Source organism: Amblyomma mixtum, chromosome 9, assembly GCF_055824585.1.
Source record: "Amblyomma mixtum isolate Tamu chromosome 9, ASM5582458v1, whole genome shotgun sequence".
In the NCBI taxonomy this organism is placed as follows: Eukaryota; Metazoa; Arthropoda; class Arachnida; order Ixodida; family Ixodidae; genus Amblyomma; species Amblyomma mixtum.
In genome coordinates, this window is record NC_143020.1 from 26,712,664 (window position 1) to 26,738,887 (window position 26,224).

The 26,224-nt window shown below is 48.0% G+C and overlaps 1 protein-coding gene across 1 annotated transcript in view; it reads right to left on the bottom strand.

Moving 5' to 3' along the window:
- Positions 1 to 256: 256 nt before the first annotated feature.
- Positions 257 to 26,224, bottom strand: part of LOC149328569 (A disintegrin and metalloproteinase with thrombospondin motifs like) — a 54,876-nt gene continuing 28,908 nt past the window's right edge. The window contains exons 10-14 of the mRNA XM_089559024.1: positions 24,785 to 24,893; positions 23,757 to 23,909; positions 16,742 to 16,892; positions 14,520 to 14,639; positions 257 to 337 (exon numbers count right to left, since the gene is read on the bottom strand). Of these exons, the coding sequence (XP_089415150.1) occupies positions 257 to 337; positions 14,520 to 14,639; positions 16,742 to 16,892; positions 23,757 to 23,909; positions 24,785 to 24,893 (614 nt within the window). The remainder of the gene's footprint in view (positions 338 to 14,519; positions 14,640 to 16,741; positions 16,893 to 23,756; positions 23,910 to 24,784; positions 24,894 to 26,224) is intronic.

Here is a 26,224-nt window from a genome sequence, read left to right on the forward strand (position 1 = left end):
GTTCCGGCAGAGGAGAATGTCAAAGTAACCGCCACTAGTGTCCTCGCTGATACTGCCCCTTTGGTGGTTTTACATCTGAACGTAGTCACGTCGATGCCGCTTCATTCTCAAACCATTGTACCTACCTCTTTTTATGGTTGCTGTAACAAAAACTTTGTTGCTGTGAAAACCGTCTCAATGGGACAGACGATGAAAGCCGAAACGCTTGAAAAACAGCGCTCTTTATTAGGCGCGGAAAAATATAGTGAAATATTTTTCATGGCAGCTGCGAAATGTACGGTCTGTATTCTCGAGGCTTCTTTTTCCTCTTCACACAATCACCATTTATGCAAACCTTCTGAAAAAAATTAGAGCAAGGAAAAAATGATCATTTCTGTACTGGAGTAAACAAGTTATGTGCAAAGATATGAGGGCAACTTGCGTGTATGTCTTAGTAGAATGCTGGCCATTATATTATTTCTGTATACTCTCTCATCGATTATTGCCTAAAATAGGATTAAAAGTTGATCAAAATATCAGCTTTATTGAAAAAAAGAATCATTTTTAAGAGAAAAATTTGCTCTCTTGTAATATGAAACCATTTGCCTTCTTCTATGCCCAATATTTCATAATGCTGTCTTCTACCGTGTTATGGAATTGTTGCACACGTCATGATTATCATTATTACTAACATTAGGAATGAACAAAATTTCACTTTCATAATTGAGGGATGCGCCAGCATTCTTGCTCCTGATTTGGCACATTTGATCATTTTATCTTTGCGCACTGGTGTTTTCCCTCTAATTGGAATCTGTCAATGGTTGTTCCTGTATTCAACTCTGGTGACGTTTATGTGAATAATTTTCGGCCTGTGTCACTAATTTGTTCTTTTGCGAAAGTTTTTGAAATGGTAATGTACGAACGCGTGAGCTCATATTTGTTTTTTAAAAGGGCGATGCGTGGAAACTAATTGATGCAGTTGTCAAGAATATAATAGGCCTCACGTGTTTAAGGCTGGCCAGGTATATGCAATGAACTTAGGCATGATTAAAGCTTTCGACAGTTTCCCATGAGGCTCTTATTATGAAGATGGAAAAATATTATATTTGCCACATTTACTGCAAATGGCTCGAAAGCTACCTTCAAACCACCATAATGCGGTCCGATTTTCCGGTTGTATGTCCGACGAGTTTGTATTGTCATTGGGAGTGCCTCAGGACTCCAAATTAGGACCAGTGTTGTTTTTAGTGTTTAATAATGATTTGCAGCTGCACGTTATGAACTCGAGGATTTTAGTTTTTGCGGATGATCTGAAATTGTTCAATAAGATTGAGAACATAGAGTACTGCAGCAGATTGCAAGCTTGATGAAGAGCCTTCAACTGAATATTAAGAAAACCTCCTTTTTGTCCTTAACTAGAAAACGCGACACAGTAATGCCTGATTAAGCACTTGTCGGCCAAACATCACGTGCTGCCCTTGTTCGACACCTTGGTGTTATTGCCGACGGAAGGCTTGATTTTCGATTGCATGTATCTCCCTGGGTATTCAGGGACTGACGGCAATCCGCTGGCCCATCAGCTCACCCACGACACACTTTTCCGGGCACCGTTGGTCCCCTGGCCCAAGCCCTCAAAGGACGGTGGGAGACTCACCCTTCGTCGCACCATAAAAGAGGTCTATCCCGAGCTCCGCTCCGACAAACGCCTTTTCCCTCCTCCGCATTCATCACTCACGGTGCCGCAGGCTCGCCTACTTCGGCACATCCAAATGTATGCAGTCATCACCTTGGCCCGCCTCTTTCTCTATCGCTATCGATCGCACGGTAGAAGCGACGGCGCGATAAATCCGCTGCATAGCTAAATGAAGACAAGGGGTGAGGTAAAGAGATTTATGCCAAATAGTGCAAGACTTTGCGCTATGCAGGATACTCTATGCCACCCCTTATCTCAAACTTGCGAAAGCAGAAAATGACAAATTGCATAGCAGGATACGGCAGGCCTATAAAGCTGCTTTAGGACTGCCACTAAATGCCTCAACCGTAAGGCCTATGAGGTTAGGAATACATAACACCTACAATGAACGGAAAGAAGCCCATTCAATGGCTCAAAACGCGAGATTAGCCAATTGCAGAACTGGTAGGAGTATTCTTACCAGGCTTGGAATTCACTTTCAACCTACGAATAAAGATGCTAAGTAGACTTACCCCACCACTATAGGACGGCCCTGCTAATCAAAGCACTCCACAAAAACATGCACCCTTTACACCCTGAGGGAGAAGACAAGCACGAGCAAAAGCCTTGCATAATAAATACGGACAGCGCGCTGCAAAACATTGTGTAGATGCGGCAGAATACAAAGATACGAATGCCTTTGCAGTTGTTGCTATTAACGAGAGTGGTGACCACATCGTCTCGGCAACAATGAAAACGAAATCATCTGAAACGCCAGAACAGGCGGCTATAGCCCTCGACCTAGCGCATACCCAAGAGAGCATCATCCTCAGCGACTCCAAGATGAGTATCAACAATTTTGCAAAAAGGCGAATTACAAACAAACACGTCCCTCAGAATCCTTAACGCAACCAAAATCTCACCAAATTATTCCGAATTGGTATGGGTCCCAGCCCATTCGGGGAATCTGGGGAACGATGCAGCCCACAATAAAGCCCGAGGTTTCGTCGACCGGGCTGTGGATGGGTCTGGCTCCCTGAATTTCACGAAGGACTCCATAATCACATATAATGATCTAACCAATCATTCTAAGCAAGACAGGAGAAATTTCTCCCTTCCGGACAAAAATCTGACTAAAGAACAAGAGGTTACGTGGGGACGTCTACAGAGGACATCGATAAGCACCTCATCACTCCTCGCGCACATTTATCCAGATTTTTACAACCCAAACTATAAATACTATGGCCAACGAGCCACCTACGATCCCATCCTGTAGGACTGCAAAATAGCGCCACCTCGGGGTGGTCTAGTTCCCGCTCGTTCTCTCGAGCGGTGGGAGACCGTGCTGGCTAGCTCTGGCCCCAGAACGCAAGTTTTTAAAGTGTAGTGGGCTGACAAAGTCGTTGAGGGCTGCGTACTCTTGACCACTTAACGCGACCTCTCACCAAGCTCTTTCCGGCAAATGAAAAGTTTACAATAAATCAATCCTGTCCCAACTGCCTGTATCTATGCGGACCTGGACCATTGCCTCTTTTATGGCCCGGTTGCTCAGGATTCGGGTTACTACCCCCCACTTTCTCTATCCATCACCACCTGGCTCGATTGGCTTAGCACTGAAGGGGAGGAAGAACAGCGACTTCTGGTCGCCCAGGCGGTCGACATGCTCGGCCTGTAAATTATGGTCGAATAAAGGTCTTCTACTACTACCTAAAATTCTCTTGCGCGCACTGAGACAGCTTGAGCTTAAAACTGCGAAGTTCTTTTAAGGTGGCCGGTTTGGGAAAGTTAGCAACGGCACGAAGTTTGGCATAATCAGGAACAACGCCATCCTTGGAGGTGACATGGCGTAATATCATGAGCTTCGGGGCACCGAAGTAACATTTCCTCAGGTTTAGTTGTAACCCGGCTGCAGTAAGGCAAGTGAGGACACGCTGAAGGCACAGTGAATGGAAAGAAAAACCTTTTGTTACGTTGCAAGACACTGCTGGCCTGTGGGCCAGAGATCCGGAAACTGTTTGTGCTGTGTCGTGTTCCGACCCATACTCGGTGTCGCAGAGTGCGGCCTCGTCGCTGACGCGGGTCTCATGTTCGGCGTTCGAAAACGCGAACGTAAAAGCTGGGGGACGCGAACACGGGGACACGGCGTTCGAGAAAACGACCGTCAGCGCCTAGGGACGCTTCCTCCCGCGAACGCGCTGCTTGGTCTCGTGGGCACGGCGTTCGAGGGAGCAGCAGCAGTGAACGCACGGGAGTGAACGAGGAGAGTCGTCCTCCAGCAGCGGAAGAGAGTAGCTGCTCGGGGAGCCAGCCTGTAGCTTCCAAGGGCCTGGGGCCCTCTGCTCTTTTGGGTCAAATTCTTTTAATAAAGACCCAATTCCCAGCCTTCACCGAGTCCACAGCCCGTACCTCGCAACAAACTGGTTGGCAGGGGCGGGATAAGGACAAGGCTGAGGGAGAGCTGCTGACGAGAGAGCGTCTTCTAGGGTCTGGGATCAACGGAGTTCCGCTACGTGGCTCAGGGAGTCACCTTCGTCGCAGCGCAGGATGAAGGCCAGGCGTGGATACAACCGCAAAAAGGCAACATCGACGATCTGGGATCGACGGACTTGGCAGTTCCTGTCTTCGGAAGACACGCTGGCCATCAAGGGATCCTGGCTGGATGAGTGCCGAAGCGACTACGTATCACCAGAGGATTTAGAACTGGGTTCTATCTGAGCAATTGACCGCATTTGTTCGCCACAGGGTGTGTGATTATTTTGCAGGTTTTGTAGTCGGCTCTTGCCAACCATGGATATAAAGAAATTAAGTAAAGACCAATTGCTCCTGTTTGCAGCTGAACTTGGTTTAGAAGTATACCAACGCACGCGGAAGCCAGAGATTCGCCATAAAATTGAAGAGGAGCAGTTTGAAGAGGACGAGATAACTGATGCTTGGGCAAAGATATGCCGAGTGCAGAAAGAAAATGAGCGGAAAAGAATAGAAGAGCAATGGGTAGCGGCAGAGCAACAGAAGCGGAAATTAGAGGAACAGGAACTGGAGGTTAAAAGATTGCAGCTTGAAGTTGAGATGCAACGAGAAGCAGTCAGGAATGAAGGATGTGTAACTTCGGTAAAACCGGAAAATGAGAAAACAGAGCGCCAAGAACATGCACAAGAAGAAGATAGTCGTAAACTGTGAAAAGAGGCGCAACCTGACAATCCTCAGAGGTACGAGTCGCATAACCCAGAGGCAGTCAAACGTCCGGCGGTCGTTTGCGTGGAATTGGTGCCTAGCTGCGACGCCAACGAGATATTTGCTCGTCAAGCTGTAGAGAAGTGTACCCTTAGTGAGCGTGGGAAACCTAAGGAGTCAGTTGTTGGACCTGAGGTGCACGCGGGAGGCTCGCAGCAAAGAGAAGAGATGAGCGCCCCACTGCCGGAGCGGACGCAGTTGTTGCTGCGATGCGCGTCTTTTCTTTCCTTTTTCTCTTTCCTCTGATCTCTTAACTCTCCTCTATCTGCACGTGGCAGCTGTGGTGGCTTGGTTCGAGCCAGTAGCAGGCCCGTGCAATTTCCTTTTCATCCTTCTCTCAGTCACAACAACAGCAACAACAACAGATGAAGGGCTTTTACCTTGAGCTAGCAGGGCTACCTGTCACTGATGTAAACAAAGATGGCGTTGTTTTAAAGCCTGAAGAAAAGAACCGCATTCCGTGTCAGAAACCAGGTTCTGAGCGTGCGACGCGGGCGGATAGGTAACAGAACCAACCCCCCAAAAATGCCAGGAAGTCGTCCTCCAGCAGTGGAAGACAGCAGCTGCTCGGGGAGCCATCCTGTACCTTCCAAGGGCCTGGGGCCCTCTTTTCTTTTGGGTCAAATTCTTTTATCAAGGACCCAATTCCCAGCCTTCACCGAGTCCACAGCCCGTACCTCGCAACACTTTGGAAAAAACGACAGTTTCATCCAGATAACATAGATACGTTTTAAGATACATACATAGATACATAGATACATAGATAAGATCACATCGTGAGAGCACTCACGCAGCACAACAAACTTGCTGGGGTATGCTACGTTGTCATGCTACTGCGAGCTGGCCGTACGGAGCGAAAAGTCAGGCAGGGGCGTCGTCACCTTACGAATTTAGTGGCGAAGAGAGTCGTTGATCACCGACATGGCAGCGCCAGTGTCATCAAGCGTGAGAACTGGGGAGCCTTCAAATAAACGCCTTAATCACATTCGCGGGAGGAAAGCGAGGACTTAACGAGTTCGCAAAAGACGCAGCTATTGCCTCCGGAACTGCAGCATTTAGTTTTCCCCTGGGTGGGGTTTCTGTTACTTGAGCAACATTTATATTATGCTTTCCACAAACATGTTTATGCCTTTCCGCAACTTCGTGTTTGTGTATACGCTTAAGACTTATTTATTACTTAGACGTTACGATAGAAACCGAGCACATATTTACGCCGTGCGCGCAGCTTCATTTTTTTTAATTTCATTGCATAAATTTTCTCAAACTAGGTCGCTGAAATATGGTGAGGTATACAACCGCTCAAGAAACTCCTATGTGGTAGTGTTCGAGCAGTTATTTTTCCAAACAGCAAGACAGGTTACCAGTAGGACAAGCATTTCATCATTTATTGTTCAGGTATACTGGAAAATGTGCCTCTAAGATAAGCATGTCTAGGTGCTACTCGTTCGTTGCTCTCGTATATTATACAGCTTACCTCTAGAATAAGCATCTTTAGGTACTACTTGTTCATTGTTCTCGTACAATAGACGGAGTACCTATGGGAAAAGCATTTCTAATAATTACTCATTCCTTGTTCTCACATACTAGACAGTACCTCCAGGATGAGCATTTCTAGGTACTACTCGTTCCTTGTTCTCTGTCTAGTGACAGAGTAAGTCTAGGATAAGCATTTGTAGAAACTGCTCGTTCTTTATAGCCGTATACTAGACAGAGAGCCTCTAGGATAAGCACTCTAGTTATTACACATTCCTTGTTCACGTATATTAGAGTACCTCTAGGATAAGCATTTCTAGGTACTTGTCGTTCCTTGCTCTCGAATACTAGACAGAGTACCTCTAAGTTAAGCATTTCTAGGTAGCAGTCGTTCTTTGTTCTCGTATACTACAGTATCTCTAGGATAAGAATTTCTAAGCACTACTCGCTCCTTGTTCTCGTATACTAGACAGAGGGCCTCGAAGATAAGCATATCTATGCATTAATCGTTCCTTGCTTTCGTATACTCGACAAATTTCCTTCGAAATAAGCATTTCTAGGTACTAGTAGTTCTTTGTTCTTGTATACCAGAGAGTGTACCTCTAAAATGAGCATTTCTAAGTACTAGTCGTTCCGTGTTCTCGCATACTAAACAGAGTACCTCTAGGATAAGCATTTCTAGGCACTACTCGTTCCTTGCTCTCGTATACTGAACAGAGTACCTCTAGGATCAGCATTTTTAGATATTACTTGTTCCTTGTTCCCGTTTACTAGACACGGTACCTCTAGGATGAGCATTTTCATTTACTACTCGTTTCTTAATCTCGCATATTAGAGTACCTCTAGAATAAGCATTTCTAGGCGCTACTCGCTCCTTCTTGTAAACGAGGCACAGTGCATCAAGGATAAGCATTTTTTATGTACTACTCGTTCGTTTTTCTTGCATATTAGGCGGAGTGACTCTCTTATTCGTTATTCTCTTATTCTAGACAGAATATCTCCAAAATAAGCATTTCCAGTTATTACTCGTTCCATGTTCTCGTATACTAGATATAGTACCTAAAAGATAACTATTTCGATGTATTATTCGTTCCGTTTTCTTTATACTTCACAGAGTGCCTCTAGGGTGACCATTTCTAGTATTGCTCGTTCCTTTTTTTGTATAATAGACAGAATACCTCTAGGATAAGCATTTCTATGAACTACTCGTTCCTTGTTCTCGCATACTAGACAGAGTACATCTAGGATAACATTTCTAGATACTAGTCGTTCCTTGTTCTCGTGTACCAGACAGAGACCCTCCAGGATAAGCATTTCTAAGTACTAGTCGTTCCTTGTTCTCGTATACTAGTTAGAGTTCTTCTAGGATAAGCTTTCCCAGCTACTACTCGATCCTTGTTCTCGTATACTAGACAGAGTACCTCTATGATAAGCATTTCTTGGTACTAGTCGTTCCTTGTTATCGAACACTAGACAGAGTACCTCTAGGGTAAGCTGCTGTAGGTTCTACTCGTTCCTTTCTCGTATACTAGAGTGAGTACCTCTAGAATAAGCATTTCTCGGTACTACTCGTTTTTTGTTCTCATATACTAGACAGAGCACCTCTAGGGTAAACACTTCTAGGTACTACTCGTTCCTTGCTCTCGTATACTAGACAGAGTGGCTCTAGGATCCGTATTTGTAGTACTACTCGTTCCTTGTTCTCGTACACAAGATGGAGTGCCCTTAGGATAAGGATTAGGCATTATTTATTCCTTGTTCTCGTATACTAGACAGGGTACCTCTAGAAAAATTCAGGGGGGGGGGGGGGGTACTTTGTTGACCTAATGTGCGGTGAGGCGAAAGCCTTAAGCGTTAAGCGCGGTGTGGCTGCTTGTGTCAATGAAGCGTTGTTAAGATGTTAGGCTTCGCCGCTAAGAGTGAAACGCGATAGCGTCTTGCAACGCTGCCAGGGAGTCCACACAGCGCCATCGTCCGTTCGGTTCTACGCCTTGCTCGTCGGTAAATTGGTTTTTGAGGAAAGGAAATCTGTCTCGCATATGTCGGTGTACACCTAAACCTCGCCGTAACGGGAAGGGAGGAAGATGGGAGTGAACGAAGACACCGTATTCACTAGACGCGCCTTTGTTCATTCCAAACCATCGAGCTGGCATGGCGGAATGGTTAGCGTGCTCGTCTCGTCCTCCGGAGACCGGGGTTCGATTCCCGAACTCGAGCGATCTCCTACTCGGTTAAATTTATCTAGCCTGACTAGAAGGGTTAATTAGGCTAATTGGGTAATTAGGCAATGAACTAAACTCAGTCCCACTTACTCGTATAGTCCCACTTACTATACGATCCCTTTAATTGGTTGCGTGATTACTAGCCGAAGTACAATTGGCCCCGTTTGTAATTCGCGCAGTGTGACGTCACGACCGTTTCGACCAGTTGAAAAGCGTGACACTTCTGTCGACAACTCCTGCTTACAGCGATGAGGCATTAAAGGCTTACGCCTTAATAAGCGTTTCTATGTACTCCTCGTTCCTTGTTCTCGTATACTAAAGAGAGTGCCTCTAGGATCCGCATTTCTAGGCATTACTCATTCCTTGTTCTCGTATACATTTAAAAACGGCGCACAAAAAATCACGGAAAACACACGGACAGTACAGGAGCGCACTAGCAACAGATGCGTGGTCGAAGAAAGACCTCTCACACTGTGGTGCTCATCGAGAAAGAAGTCCAAGAGAGGAATAAGCCGGGCTAGTTGGTACATTATTTGAATAGAAACAGCTCAGTAGACGGGACCAAGAAGAGAGAACACACAGACACAGGCGCTGTCTGTGTGTTCTCTCTTCTTGGTCCCGTCTACTGCGCTGTTTCTATTCAAATAAAGACAGAGAGGTGTTTCATCGACCACGCATCAGTTGCTATGGCGCTCCTGTCCTGTCCGTTGTTCCTGTGATTTCCGTCTTTTTCTGGGCGCCGTCTTTAGATGGATCGTTACCAACTAGCCAAACTTACTGCTTTACTGAACTCTAGTTCTCATATACTGGACGGAGTACCTCTAGGAATAGGATTTCTAGGTATTACTCGCCCCTTGTTCTCGTATGCATTGCATTCTATTTAACGAGTGAGCAAACACGACACAAGAAGATCTCAACAGTCTAACAAACATATTTTGAACTCGATCTGGATCGCGAAATATTTCGACACATGGATAATTCGATGTAAAAAAATAAATATACAATATAGCGATAGCTAAGCTTATTTATAACCTAGGAGCATAAAGTTGCAACCCCTGCAGTGAAGCGCTTCCAGCCACGTGTCGCCCGCTGTCGTGCTAGCAATGCACCGCTCGCTCGGCTTTGCTACGTCTCAACTCTGCATTCAAGACGCAGCAGACGGCGCTTTGGAAGTTGCCACGGTCCATCATTAAATGCGTAAGAGTGTTACGAGTACGCTTAGAATGGAATAATCACTCATTATAATGGAGATACAGTTGGCTTCCGCAACGCCTTCAGCAACGAAGCGCGCCTGGCAAAAAGCACCTCTAGGCTTTCGTTAGTTAGATTGCCTTCACCGCATAACTATGATGTGGCGTAGGTAATTAGCCCAAGAGACCCAAGCCCACAGGCGAGTGCACTTCTTCACGCGGTTTCAAAGCGCTGGCGCTGCCAGCAGGAGCCGAAGTCCAGACAGCCGAGTCGTTTTCGCACAAGGAAACTGATCAAAGAGGTACGTTAGCAGAAGCGCTATTCTCACGTTTCCGGCTAGCATTTTGATATATTCCACGAGAGGCGATCTCACTTCGATAGACAGTGCCACTTCCTTCTACTTGTACGCAAGAGCTTCAATGACCAGTCTCTATGTTCGAAGTAGCCAATAATTGGACATAACCGCTTTCGAATTATAATGGCTCGGCTGTGTCGCTGTACGCTGGCTAAAACTTAGAAATGGTCATTTGGGAGCTCGGTATCCAGGAAAATGTTACAAAAGCTGCTGCATTAACGTGCTCCCGCTATTCTCCTACACAATTCCCACCTAAAGATGCAAGTTGTTATAGCTATTTTTTTCTGTAATGTGAACGTAGGCTACCGTAGGGCACTTTTGTAATTAGAAACAGGTCCCCGTATTGTATAGCAGGCAAAGATCTTCGCTTTACTCACCTAACGCAGTATAACTCAAGAGGAAGTGCGTTATCTTGGAGAACACGTCAATTTAGAGTGTTTAGCGAGCACTGTTAGAAGTTTCTTCTGCCCTCATTCAGCCACAGCCGACCACTCCAAGGAGACTCCGAACCTCATCGGTTCTACGTGAGCCTCTGTTCCCATTCATTGGCTTAAACTCCGCGTGTTGCTTTAACGCTCCATCCAAGAAATTCATCACGAGCCTGAATGCGCCCACTGCAAGACAAGGCCTCTATTATATCTCTCCAATTAACCCTGTCCTTGTAGTATTAAGGAATCACCTAAGAGAGTACTACTTATTTATTTCGGTCTTTGCATGCACTCCTGCAGTTCATTTGCAGCGTTAATAATGAGAATGTGCCGCATTTCCTCCGCCCCACCTAACAAAATTCCTTTGAATGCCTTAAAGGAAAACATTAAGAAATGAGTGAAACTCAGAATCAGAAAAATAACTACGTCTAACTTTCTAATCCAACCTGCTTCATCCGCGAAAAATGTATGCATTGCTATTCATCAAGACGATTAACCTTTCAGTCCCTTAAACTAATTTTATCATGACGATTTCGATGTTCCATGACACCACTAGCATTACCGCACTATGGGAATGTAGTGATACAGCCGCCGCGGTGGCTCAGTGGCTATGGTGCTCGGCTGCTGGCCCGAAAGACGCGGGTTCAATCCCGGCCGCGGCGGTTGAATTTCTTTGGAGGAGAAATTTGAGGCCCGTTTACTGTGCGATGTCAGTGCACGTTAAAGAACCCCAGGGGGTCGAAATTTCCGGAGCCCTCCACTACGGCGTCTCTCATAGCCTTAGTCGCTTTGGGACTTTAAACCACATAAACCACCCAACCAATGTACTGACACATTATAAGTGCGATATATTTTTTAGAGCGCAGCTCTTTGGCGTCCGTTCCTGGGTTTCGCGTCGTCGTCGGCCTCGTAACCAGCTCCGCCCCCAATGTCACGCTTTTCAATTGGTCGAAATGCTCGTGACGTCACAGTGCGCGAATTTCAAATGGGGCCAATTGTACTTTGGCTAGTAACCATGCAACCAATCAAAGGGATCGTATAGTGATGCTGCAACTAAGTTTGACTGAGTTTAGTTAATTGCTTAATTAATCAATTAGCCTAATTAATACAGAGGAGAATGAAGAGGTCAGTAGAAAAGAAAAAGACGCGCGCCGCAGCGACAACAGCGTCCGCGGAAGGAGACGCTGCTGAAAAAAAACAGATAAGTACGAAGCCGCGTTCCCTCCACCACCACGCACTTCCCCACTCAATAAGACGTTGCTCGTTTCATATACGTTGTGTCGAACATCCTAGACAGTTCCAACAATTGACAGGTTAATGACAGAACACGATGGATAGAAATACAATAATATAAATATGAAATAGCCTAATTAACCTTTCTAATTAGACCGCATAAATCAATAAAACCGAGAACGAAATTGGTCGAGTTGGGGAATCGAACCAGGGTCTCCGGAGTGCGATACGAGCACGCTAGCCACTCCGTAATGCCAGCTGAATGGTTTGGAATGAACAAAGGCGCGTCTAGCTAATACGGCGTCTTCGTTCACTCCCATCTTCCCACTTTCCCTTACGGCGAGGTGCAGGTGTCCACCCAGATATGCGAGAGAGATACATTTCCTTTCCTCAAAAAATAAATTTACCGTCCAGCAAGGCGTACAGCCGAATTGGCGATGGCGTTCTGTGGACTCCCTGGCAGCGTTGCAAGACGCTGTCGCGTTCCACTCTTACAGGCGAAGCTTAACATGTTAACCACACATCAGTAACACACGCAGACAGCCAATGGACGCGTCATTCGCTGGCAGCACTTGATTCATCATTCACAACCACATTCGTGACAGAATGCTGTACTAAGGCTTTCGCCTTGCACCACTTTAGTCGCCAAAGTGACTCCTAATTTTAGAGCGCAGCTCTTTGGCGTCCGTTCCTGGGTTTCGCGTCGTCGTCGGCGTCGGCCTCGTAACCAGCTCCGCCCCCCTTTCATCCCCCCAGCGCTAGCAGCGACCGACTGATAACGACCGACTGATAGCGCTGGATGCCGCTGACGCCGCTAGAGAGTCAAGATAACGTGACTGCATAGAACACCGTCGCCGCCATGCAGAAAGAGGAGGAAAGGGTCCCCCCCCCCCCCCCCCCCCCCTGTTCTTGTGTGGCGGATAGGGTGCTCTTCAGTTGCCGACGCGCCGGTTATTTCACGTAGGCCCCGGCACGTCGACGAATACGTGACCACCTTCCCACGGCTAGACCTGGTTCTTAGCGCTGCGGAAGCGAGGGTATCATATTGTTTGTGTCGGCATCGGCGGCGTTGCCCTGAAACCAACTCCGCAGCTGGGGTTGACTCACTATCGAAAAGGTGAAACAGCTTATTTGCTGCGCTCAAATTTCGCATTATGAAGTAACGCAATCGTCGGTAATTTTTTTTTCTTTTGAGCTGCACAGATTATCAGGTTCATAAATTTCCTAATTGACTTTGCTGCAACGAATACAAAGTTTTGTTCTGGATTTATCATCAACTATTGTGTTTTCTACGACTGAGCAGCCTTTATCGGTGTATTGCCTCAATAAAATAGCCACCTCCCTACGTCCTACGTGTTGTTACTCTCCGGTTGACGCATAATGGTATCTGGTTAGATACAGCAGAAGTTTGCCGCATGCTGGCGGTTTACATGCCCTGAAAAATATTCGCGTCCGCAGTGAGACCATCAGTTACGCTGCAGAGGTGTTTCCGGCCAGCGTAGGCGTGCTAAAGAAAGCAAAGAAGAAAGCAGAGGCCATGGCGTCCCCTCCCTACAAGACAGCAAAAATCGAGACCCTGTGTCATGCAGCCAGGTTGTCTTTATCCTTTCAAGGGTCTTTCTTTTTTCTTAACCTGTCTCAACATCTAGTCAGCATGATCGCGTTTCACCGAATTCATGCAAAAGCGACTGCTACCAGAAGCAGGTAAAACTTGGCTGATATAGCAATTTTAAGGCCGTTGTTTGCACTGGTTGGTCAAGGCAGACCGCGAAGGCCGAGACGTCCGTAAAAATCATCTGCAAGGGAGTGGTTTTGTTTCGCCCCCTCATCTTTTCTCTTGACCATCGTACCCGATGCGATTATCCGGAATTTCCATAAAGGCTTTTGCTAGGATCCCTTAATTCGCGCGGACAGCATTGCACTGCTTTGCCAGGCTATTTCTCAACAAATATAACTGTACCACTGTAACATTACATGTTATAGGCGGTGCGAAACGTTAGCAGTCTTTTTCGATCGGCGCATCATCGCCTGTATGCTAGCGCAGAATCGTTAAGATGCTGTTGCTATTAGAATTCGTTGTCAATTTAGAAGGTTTTCAGCCCATATACGGTGTGTTCTGCCACGACGTTTACAATTATGGGGAATAGTACTCCAGCTTCTGAAAACACTGCTAGCCTGAATTTTGTTGCCCGTTTCGTGAATAAAACCCCAAAGACTTTGGCGCTTTCAGCATTCCCATAGAGACTCGCAGATGAAATTTGTTACTCCATATTCGTATTGTTTTGGTTTATTTTCACTGGGCGAAATAACAGCGTTTTTTTTGGTGCCTGTATTGTTTGCCATTATGAGCCTCACGGCGCCGTAGAAGTTGTTTCCAAATTTCAAAAACATGGTCCTCTTAGCATCCATCAATCCAGTAAGTCATGACTTCCTCTTAAATGATTGTTCATTCCTTATGAAAGTTCATAGCCCCCCCGAACCTCAGAAAATTTCCTTTTCACAACTACACACGAAAACCACAAGCAGCACCCCTTTTTCCGCTGTGCTCTTAAATGTTATAGCGTAAACTACTAGCTACCCACAATCATTGTGCTCTCTTTTGTGTTTCCCTTAATCTATTACCTACCAATTAGTTTACTCATTGTAATGATTTCTGAAAACACGTGTGGAGAATTTTTTGCGGATTGTTGTCAACGGGATGACATAAGGAAGAAAAATATTCGAACAAAGCATACACCGCCTTTTTCGCTGCACCAAGAGTTGTCTGGCAGGAACACTCGAAGCTCTGTCTTCCTGTTCTCGTGAGCGCGTGACACTGAGCACCGGGCGTGACAACTTCTTGTACCATCATCTTCCTGCAAAAAAAAAGGCTTCCAGTGAGCCGCAACGTTGCAATGGTGATCTGGTAGTTCACACAAAAGCACTGTTATGACATCAAACGACGGACGCTGCCGCCGCGATGGTTCAGTGGATATGGTGCTCGGCTGCTGACCCGAAAGACGCTGGTTGGTCCCGGCCGCGGCGGCCGCATTTCGATGGAGGCGAAATGCTAGAGGTCCATGTACTGTGCGAGTTGGGTGCACATTAAGCACTCTCATGCGGTCGAAAGTTTTCCGAACTACTCCAGTACCACGCCCGTCATATCCTGATTAATTTGGGACGTTACACCCTATAAACCAAAACTAAACCAAAAGACAGACGTGAGAGTGTGGTATCAACATCACTACGAGAAGAAAAGCTGTGCAGCTCATGTAAGGCCTTGTGGCTTTATTATAAATAGGAAATCAAAAGAAACGCATGCGCCGCTTCATGAGCCTGGGATGTGTATTCATCGTGGGACCGGAATATTTGGAATACACCACTCAATGCGCAACAGCTCACTGATGCCAAAGCGAAATGGAGGACATATAATCTTCATTCCTTCTCAGTGCATACCATGACAAGCTAGCGCTAAGTTCTGATAGACGCATAACGAAGGTGTTCAGATTTTTCTTCCGCGGTTCTGCTGAGATCGCACCGCAAATACAAAAACAAAATGAGCAGTTTCCTTTAAATTGCGAAAGCAATACTACTTGCACTTTGCGGGGTGACCACCATCGTGCCACGGCGGTGACCACCATTGACGTTCATTTGACCTTGAGCTGTTGAACGCTAAACAGACTTGTCCACATTGCTTATCGTTAAATGGAGGGCACCAGGGGTCACCTTCTTTTGACATTGATTGCATTAGATTGGAATCGATTGGATTATATCAGATTGGATTGAATTGGATTGGATTAGATTGTACTGGATTGGACTGGACTGGATTGGATTGGAGTGGATTGAATGGGATTGGATTGCATTAGATTGGATTGGGTTGGATTGGATTACATTACATTACAGTAGATTACATTGCATTGGATTAGATTGGAGTGGATTGGATTGCATTGCAATGGATTGGATGGGATTAGATTGGATGGGATTGGATTGGTTTGGATTGTATAACCGATGCATCACCACAAGTCTAACCACAAGCACCACCACCAGCTACACTACCAGCTGTACCATGGCATAGGTACGGATATTGCTTTCGCAATTACCGGGCTTAACCAAGCTAAGCCACAGCGATTTTTTTTTCAGCCCGCACAGTAACTCTTATTTCCGACTCGATTCTTTTACCGAGCACTAACTTCTACCGTTAACTGCCGGCAACGTTTACAGATTACTACAGCCACGGCCTTTGGCATCAGAGCATGGACCCATACCAGCTGTGCTGCCATCATGCAAGGTCTGTGTTGACGCTCGTGTGGAAAGGAAGTAAATGCACCCCAACGGTCGAGGGTCGTCCCTCTCGCTGAAATCTTGCACGCGATGAAATCGTTAGAATGTATTCAGCTTAGACAGTCCTTGTTCTGATCGGCAAGAGAAACTTTCAAAATGGGAAGGTAGGCGGCAGTTGCCGAGCTTGTAGAAAATAGTATAGTTCAGTACGAGCGTTCTTCGATGGCGCATCGGTTCCCTCTTTCCAACGCAATTGAAGCCTGATTTTTCAACTAGGTCTTGAAATGCGTGTAACCTGAGGAGACGTGCAATGAAGAATTTGAGAGTAGTTGGGCTGCAGAAAGTGCGATGATTTGAACAGTCATTTCCACGCTTGCCCTCGCTACCACACCTCACGTGGCAGTGATGACAACGCAGCAGAAAAACGGACTTCAAATGTGAAATTCCTTTCTGAAATTCTGTATTACTTAAAGCGCTTCGTGGTATACTGAACCATATCACGCCGCTTGAAGAATGCACGTTTCTTTAATACTAAGGACAACACCGCCCACCCCCTTAATCTGGTGTTGTCCTTGCTATTTCTAAACTTCACACGGTATAGCAAGCTTATGACGTAGCATCTCAGTGCAAGGTACAAAAAAGCTCACCGGAACTAAAGCAATAAAACGAATAAGTAAAAAAAATGTGTGGTACTCACTTTCATAAATTTCGTGTCCGTAACGTTAGGAAACGCCATTTTGCATATTGTGTCCCTGTTGTAGATATCTCCAGGCAGAAGCTTTGTATAGTTTCCCTTTATTACTGTACTTGTTGTAGTTTGGACCAGCAAACAGCGCCCACTTTGGAAGCTGCGCAGATAATTGTTGTTTCACCTGAAAGCCTCATTCAAATCATCCGAACAAAATATGCCTGTAGCACTGTAAATGCTTTCGTAGAAACAGGAAACCGGCGCAAAACATTTCAAAGTTTTGTTAAAGGGAAGTAATTATTGTGGTTTGACTGCACAGAATTTATATTCGGATACCGAAAGAGTTCTGGAAGTTACCCAATGTGAGGGATCGTTAAGCCTCTGCAGATCCCAAGAAGGCGTCGGTGCCGATTTCTTGTACCCGTCGCCGTAAAAAAATTAGCAAATTAGGATGGGTGGCGGTTTGCAGATAGCCTTCCGAGGAATCACCGACGATGGTGGGTGTCATACTTTCATCGAGGAATGTGCGTCGGTGGTGCACGCGTGTCTGTGGAGGAGAAAAATAGCCTTGTGCGCATGCTCGCCCTACACCTCCCCACTACCCGAAGCTATGCTTTCGTAGAATCCCGGGCGAAGGTGCGCGTCATCCTTTCATCGAGGAGTGTCGGTAGGTGCCAGCGGCAGGCCAAAGCTGCCTTGACCGAAAGCCCTTCCCCCACAGAACGGATGCCGGGTCCGCTATTGAAGCTCAAGGGCATGACGCGCGATTAGACGAACCAACCGCTTTTACGCAACTCCCTACGAACGTCATATGGTACAGCTAAGGCGCCGCCGCGGTGGCTCAGTGGTTATGGTGCTCGGCTGCTGACCCGAAAGACGTGGGTTCAATCCCGGCAGCGGCGCTTGAATTTCTATGAAGGCGAAATTCTAGAGGCCCGGTTACTGTGCGATGTCAGTGCACGTTAAAAAACCCCAGGTGATCGAAATTTCCGGAGCTCTCCACAACGGCGTCTCTCATAGCCTGAGTCGCTTTGGGACGTTAAACCACGCAAACCAAACCAAACCAGCTTCAGCTAAGGTTTATGGTTTTCTTAGAATTTGGGGCTGCAGCGGCAATCAACCAATGCGAGCTGCGACTGAATGTTACCCGGATTTGAGAGGGACTCTTAGGGATATAATACCAAACCTGAGAGCCCAGTCTATAGTTCTGGGCTGGGTTTAGATGCTCTGCATCTTCGGCTATGCCGAGAATGGATGATTTCTCTGTTAGCCAGATCAACCCTGTGTTTTATTTGGCTCAACTTGCTGCACATTTGTAACTACTGTAAACAAGTTGTATGTAAAGCTTCAGTTACTTTTGCTGCTATTGCTCCTCTTGCTAGGAGTCATCGTTTAAGAAAACCGTCTCTAACGGCGCACCTCAGGTGCGGGGCTGAGGAAGAAGAAAAACCACGCAACGATATCACTTCCCGTCATTGCAGTTGAGCGCAATATATCTCAAATCGGTGATCTCTGTTGTACAAAGCGTTAATAAAAGGAGTCACAAAATTATTGTTACCATCAGCACTCTTCCCCGTTTTCACTCGCGTTTTAAACCGTGGGTATGGCTACCTTTCAAAAATTATTTGCACCCCATTTAGCGTAACATTGCATTCTTACAAGAAACTTCACTATTTTATTCATTTTGTAAGAGGGGGTTGTGGCTCAGCAGAACCTTGGTCGCCTTACAACGTCCAGGAAAGGTCCAGGCAAATGTTCGGGCTGCGAGCGAGCTTCACGCCTCTTAATCGTCGTCGTCTTTCACTCACACAGCTCCCCACAGTAAGCGAGCGCGGCTGCTACACTATAATTACCTCCCGGCGAAAAAGGAGGCATCCTGCAGACTTAGGGAGCACACGCGGTAGGCGGATCGTAGTAAGGCTTGAGGCGGTCGACGTGCACTGTTTCACGGCCGCGACGGCGCGCATCTTGGGGCGGCGAAAGCGGTTCAATAATGTAGTTCACTGGAGAGGTCTGGCAGACGACACGGTACGAGCCTTGGTACTTTGAAATCAGTTTCGTGGAGAGACCGGGACTGGTTGAAGGAACCCAAGGCCACACGAGCGAGACTGGGGTTTAAGATGGAAGCGGACTGGTAGGGGCGCGAAGGTGCTTCTGGCAGTTCTGATCCAGCGTTGTAAGAGATCGGGCAAGCTGGCGGCATTCCTCAGCATAGGTCACCGCTTGAGAAAGGGTAAGAGACTCGGAGGCATCAGAGCGATACGGAAGCACGGTATCCATGGTACAGGTAGGCTCGTTGCCGTAAAGAAGAAAGAAGGGAGAGAAGCCAGTTGTGCTTTGTGTAGCAGTGTTGTAAGCATATGTCACGAATGGAAGAATGCGGTCCCAATTTGAGTGGTCAAAGGCAACATACATGGCGATCATGTTGCTCAATGTGCGATTGAAACGCTCAATAATGCCATTCGTTTGAGGGTATTAGGCCGTTGTAGAGCGGTGAACAAAGTGGCATGGCGAAGCAGGGCTTCGACTGTGTCTGAGAGGAAAACACGGCAGCGGTCGCTCAGAAGCTCCTTAGGGGAACCATGGCGTAGAACGAGATGATGCAAGATGAAAGACGCAACGTCTTCTGCAGAAGAGGATGGTAAGGATGAGGTTTCGACGTAACGGGTAAGGTGATAGACTGCCACTATGACCCAGCGGTGTCCAGCCGGAGTGATGGGAAGGGGCCCGTAGAGATCGATGCCAACGTGATCGAATGGGCGCGTGGGGCAAGGCAGGGGCTGCATCGGAGCGATGGAACGGCGAGAAGGGATTTTGCGACGTTGGCATTCCGGGCAGGAGCGAACATACTGTCGGACAAAACGGTACATTCCTCGCCAGTAGAAGTGCAGTCGAAGGCGCGTGTAGGTCTTCACTACACCGGCGTGAGCACACTGGGGGTCGGCGTGGAAAGAGGCGCATATGTCGGAACGGAGGCGCCGAGGTATGACAAGGAGCCATTTGCGCCCGTCGGGAACGTAGTTGCAGCGGTAAAGTAGGCCGTCCCGTATGGCAAAGTGGCGGACTTGACGACGGAGAGTGCGGGTCGCAGGTCGCTGAAATGGTGAAGACAGGACAGCGAGGAGAGAAGCGATCCAGGGGTCCTGATGTTGTTGAAATGACATGTCGGCGATATCAAGGGAAGAGGCATCAGTGGGGGCTAATGATGTGGAGTCTAAGTCACAAGGTAGCGGGGAGCGCGATAGTGCGTCGGCATCAGAATGCTTACGACCAGATCGATAGATTACTTCAATGTCGTACTCTTGTAAGCGCAACACCCAACGAGCAAGACGTCCTGAGGGATCTTTGAGAGACGACAGCCAGCAGAGGGCACTGTGGTCGGTAACGACAGAGAATGGGCGACCATATAGGTAAGGTCGGAAATTTCCAATATCCCAAATTATTGCCAAGCATTCCTTTTCTGTTACGGAATAATTCCTCTCCGCCTTTGTCAAAGTGCGGCTGGCATACGCAACAACATGGTCGGCGAAGCCGGACTTCCGCTGAGCCAGAACGGCGCCGAGGCCCACGCCGCTGGCGTCAGTGTGAATTTCAGTGGGCAGGCTGGGGTCGAAATGGCGGAGGATCGGAGGGGACACAAGCAGGCGGTGAAGCGTGGTAAACGCCGAATCACAGTCTGGTGTCCAAGACGAGAGGTTGGCGTCGCCCGCAATCAGATCGGTCAGAGGAGAGAGGATGGAAGCGAAATTGCGCACGAAGCGGCGAAAATAAGAACACAGCCCGATGAAGCTACGCAGGTCTTTCAGGGATGTGGGTCGAGGGAACTCGGCGACTGCGCGCAGTTTTTCAGGATGGGGAAGGACGCCTTCTTTGGAGACGACGTGGCCCAAGATGGTAAGCCGCCGGGCTGGGAAGCAGCACTTCTTAAAATTCAATTGCAAGCCGGCGTCGGTCAAACATTGCAGGACACGCTCGAGACGGACCAGGTGGGATGAAAAGTCTCGAGAAAAGACTACGATATCGTCCAGGTAACACGGGCACGTGTGCCACTTGGGTCCGCTGAGAACTTTGTCCATCATGCGCTCGAATGTGGCCGAAGCATTGCACAAGCCGAACGGCATGACGTTAAATTCATAGAGGCCGTCGGGCGTAACAAAGGCCGTCCTCGGCCGGTCAGCAGCATCCGTGGGTACCTGCCAGTATCCGGAGCGGAGGTCCAGTGAAGAAAAGAATTGCGCGCCTTGCAGACAGTCGAGGGCATCATCAATACGGGGAAGTGGATACACATCCTTTCGCGTAATCTTGTTGAGGCGGCGGTAATCAACGAAAAAACGGATGGATCTGTCCTTCCTCACGAGAACAACGGGGGAGGCCCAGGGGCTTTGAGAAGGCAGAATGACACCGCGCTGAAGCATGTCGTTCACTTCTTTGGTAATGACGGTGCGGTCAGGGACCGACACGCGATATGGGCGCTGGAGCAAAGGGGCATGCGTGCCGGTGTCGATGCTGTGTGTGACGACGGATGTGCGGCCAAGAGAGGTGTGTGGGAAGACGAATGACGGGCGGAAACGTTCAAGTTCAAGATCGGGAAAAAACAGAAACGGTGTCTTGGTTTGGCGCAGCAGGATCAATGGCATCTATTTGGATAGGGGCAGGTTCTTCGGAGACGGAGTATGGGAGAGCATGGTCGGCTAATTCGACATGTCAAAGGTATTCGCCACGGAGAAGCGTTGACGGGCAAGAAAAGGGGTTCGTGACGTAAATTGCGCTGTGGCCATCGCAGATAGTGAGAAGAGCGAACGGAAGGAGGTAACAGTGGCGACTGGCAGCAGCAATAGTCGGAGTGAAGAGAACAGTCGAATCGGGAACGCAGAAGCAAGAGAGGGGAACCAGGGCGGCAGAGAAGGCAGGGATGTCAGTGTCTCTTGCGACCAGCATTTTACTACATCGGGGAAAGGTGTCACACGGCTGGGTGGCACAGAGCGGAGACAGTTCAATGCTTGCACGGGCACAGTGGATGATCGCATGATGAAAGGTTAGAAAGTCATAGCCCAGAATGACGTCACGAGAACAGCGGGACAGCACGAAAAACTTGGCGATATACACAACATCCCGGATAACAAAGCGAGCTGTGCATGACGCTAGAGGTTGAATGCGGTGCGAGCTTGCAGTGTGGAGGCAAAAGTTCGAAACAGGCGTCGTCACTTGACGGAGTCTTCGGCAAAGGGCTGCGCTAATAACGGATACAGCAGCGCCCGTGTCTACAAGGGCGAGAACGGCGACACCATCAATAAACACTTGGACAACATTTGCGGGTGACGACGGAGGACTTAAAGAGTTCGATAGAATCGCAGTTCTTGCCTCCGGAACTGCGGCGGTTAGTTTTCCTCTGGACGGGAAGGTGAGCGCCGGCGCATGGGAGAGAGAGAGATCGGCGACGCGGAGAGGGCGACCGGCGTGAACAGTACGAAGAGCGGTCAAGAGGGAACGAGTCCGCCGGGGTGCCGGAGGAAACGGGTAGTCAAGGAGGCGCAGAGTCGTAGCGGTATGGGCCTGCCCCGTCCCGGAAACTCGGCTCGTGTTGGCGGCAAAGCCGTGCGACGTGGCCCGGCAAGCCACAGGCACAACATAAGGGGCGGTTGTCGTGTGTGCGCCATGGGTTCACGACGGCTCGGCGAGGTGGCAGACGACGACGAATAGGTGCCGGCGGAGGTGGCAGCGGCGCGACAGGTGGATGGGAAACATAGGCGTCGTGGCGTCGTGGTCTGGCAGCAACCTCGGCATACGTGAGAGGGGCAGACACAGGTGGGAGCCGAGGGCTGGAGGGCAAAGCATCGGCGACCTGCTCTTGGATGGTGCGTCGAAATGTGGGATCAACGGATGGCGCAGGGTCGCCAGACACAGGCAGGAGGGACAGTTGGCGAGCCACCTCTTCCCGTATAAAGGCCTTGATCTCAGGAAGCGGCGAGGCCGGGTCAGAGTCTAAACTGCAGGCAGCCGGCGCAGGAAGTGACGCGTCGTGCACGCCGGAACGACGAGTAGAAGTTCTCTGCTTCCTGAGACGCCATAGCTTTGGCATAGCTGTATGCCATCCATCACTGTTTGTGGATTCCTTGCCAACAACATCTGGAACGCGTCGTCGGAGATACCCTTCAAGATGTTATTAATTTTGTCGGACTCCGGCATGGATGGGTTGACGCGCTTGCACAGGTCGAGGACGCCTTCGATATAGCTTATGAAGGTTCGGTGGTGGTCTGAGCGCGGCAGCGGAGGCGTTGTTCGGCGCGCAGTTTGCGCACAGCCGGGCGCCCAAATACCTCCGAGAAACTGGTCTTGAAGGACGACCAGGTCGGCAAGTCGGCCTGATGATTTATGAACCACAAGTTAGCAACGTTGGTGAGACAGAAGGGGACGTTACCAAGTTTGGTGGCATCGTCTCACTTCTTGTGGGCGCTGACGCGCTCGTACGACGACAACCAGTCGTCCACATCCTGGTCGTCGGCACCGCTGAATACGCTGGGATCGCGCTGCCGGAGCCCGCCAGAACAGAAGATGGTAGGTGAAGGGATAGGGGTTGTCTGGCTGGTGACTTCGGGCATAACGGATGGCGAAGGTAAGGTGCGGCTACGGAGCTCCAGGATGTGAGGGGGACCGTACAGCAGCCTCCACCAAATGTAAGAGGGGGTTGTGGCTCACCAGAACCTTGGTCGCCTTCCAACGTCCAGCAAAGTTCCAGGCAAACGTTCGGGCTGCGAGCGAGCTTCACGCCTCTTAATCGTCGTCATCTTTCACTCACACAGCTCCCCACAGTAAGCGAGCGCGGCTGATACAGTACAATTTGTTTATTTCAAGATACTGTCAATCTCACAAGCGGTTGTCACAGGAGTGGGTACCGAAATTAGTACAGACTGAAGGAAGAAAGTATACAAGACACAAAAGCGGCACAACCAAGTCCTCGGGTCATTACAAGGCAAGTCCCAGAACAGGTACAAAGAACTTATTCTGGAAGAAATATGACACCAACCTCACTTTCCGGGTGATCATGTCATTGCAGCAGTTCGAGAATTTCATGCTCCTGCTGTCATTATCCAGGTAGCTCATGATGTACCCGTCGTTCCAGGGGCACTGTCTTGAGTCAAAGAAGCCGGTCCCGTTACCGTCATGAGGACATCCCAGCCTGCGTGGTGTTAAAGGACACACCGTTGAGACGTATCTCACATTACAGCTTTAGCATACGCCACTGCCTGCGACTTCAACTTCCGCTTTTCTGTTTTGAAATTTGGCAATGCCCAATGCATGCGAGAAGAATTCGTCGTAGAAAATTTCACCACTATCCATTCAAAGCAGCAATTCAAACACTAAAGGTTGCTCAGCTAAAAGTTTAATGAAGGGAGCAGAGATGAACTTCAGCGAGTTCGTTCTTAGATTTAGAAGCGGTCCACATTTTTTCTTGGCATTTTTAGATTACTCCGTGCTCTTCATTCATACCACATGCCTCGCAGAATGTGCTCAACATACTCAGCCGCTTTGAGACGTGTCTAAAATCAGAAGCCAGCTAATTCTAGCCGGTGTGTACTGAGATAAAAAGTGCACGAAGGAAAACGTCAGTCCATTTGCCTTGGGGACTTTTTTTTCATTGTCGGCCATACTTGTAGTATCTGGAATTATACGCCTAAACTATCCTTCAGCGTAACTACATTCTTATTGGCATTGGTAAAATTAATGTTGTTTTTAATCAGACAGCATTAGAAGCCTTATCAGGAAAATATGCGTCATTGGAAGTTAAAATCGCTGTTTGGACGGAGGAAACTAATGCCATCAGACGGGAACATTTTATGTGCTCGACGTTGGCGAGGTATCGTAGAGGTATCAATAGCCGCAAATGCTACCGCACTACTAACACACAATCGAATTACGATTTCCAGTGAATTTTTTGCTCATTCACTAGATTAAAGTGGGCGTGCCTAGCTAAGTATCCCTTGCCATCCTATTATTACTTTGTTAAGCATCTGAGGACGAAACTGAGCTTCAGAAAAGGAAGAACGATCTTACGAGTGTCCAACTTCATGTGCTAGAATTCGCACGCCCATGAAGGTTCCCACGCGGTCTTCACCGTAGCCAACTTTTTCACGGGTACAGGCTCCTCCAATGTAGGCGAGGCCTGATTAGAATGGAGAAGAAAAAGAGGGCTCTCCTTAGCAAAGTATTTTAGTGATGTGGTTGAGCTGACGGGAAGGGGACATTGATTTCAATGCTCAAAAACAGTAGGTATCTAAAAGTCAAATTGAGAGCGGGAATGTATTTTTGTATGTTGCCTTTGTACTGACAAAGCATAAAGGCCACATAAGGTTTCATATATATCGAAGCTCTTTTTAATATTTATTTTCCAGACACGGTATTTCAATTATATTTTCAGAATGAATATATTCGTCGGTACTCTGCCTTGGAGTGTTTGATTCAGAATAAATGCCGAAGCTCTAACCACGCAATCAGTTTCCACTCGGAAACCTTCCTAGTCTAAATGTAATGGAGCCCCCTATAATATAAATATATTTCTTACACAAAGATGTGTCGTCCAAAACTTATTATTTGTGCCGAGAATCTTTGTACTCTTTGTTTGTTCATTCTTCAAAGCTGCCGGAGCGTGGCTTTATCGCTTTCTTTGTGATCAAAGACGCGACACGAATTATCTAGATTGATCATATCGAGGCGGACCTGATTCTATATTCTTCCATACATTTGAGGTAACTTTGCACACCGTACGTCCAAAGTTCGCTATCAGCTTTATACTGAGCAGGCCGAGAGCGGCGGGCATTCTCTTCGACAACCGCCGAGCATGCTTATTGCTAGGCCACCACCGAGTTCTTTTTTAATCGCAAGTCAGCCATTTGGTTTTACGGTGCTTTTACTTTGGGGATAAGGAAGCGATGTTAGAGTCGTCCTAGAATACATCGCGGACAACTCGAGCATATTTCTGCTACCACAAATGCAAGATCGTGTTTAAAAGAAATGCGAACAGTGGAGCGCCTAGGCTACACTCTGTTCGCGTTTCTTTGCATCGTTATAGTACATGGCATGTAATCAGAAGTCGGGATGAATCTCTCGCTGAGGCCATTGGTTGGAGGGTGACAGCAGTAGTCGTTCGGTTAACTATGTGGAATGCATCCTATCTAGGAGTTCGTGAACGACTTCAGACAAGAATGCATGGCCGTTGTTGCTGAGAAATGTTCGAGAAGGCACGTGACAAAGGACGAAATGATGAAGGGTGAAGTTTGCGACGTCGCGATCTCTGACGGTGAGCAGGGCTTCCAACTCTTGGTACCGAGAGGGGTGTTTCACGGTGAATCTAATCCAATGATTCCCGACGGCGCTGGCTGACAGTGGCAAAAACAGGTCCATGCTTACATAATCCAAGGGGCGAATGGGCATGGAAATGGCTCTAACTTGCTCGCACAAGGGCGACGGGTCGACTTGAGGTGCTGAGAGGCATTG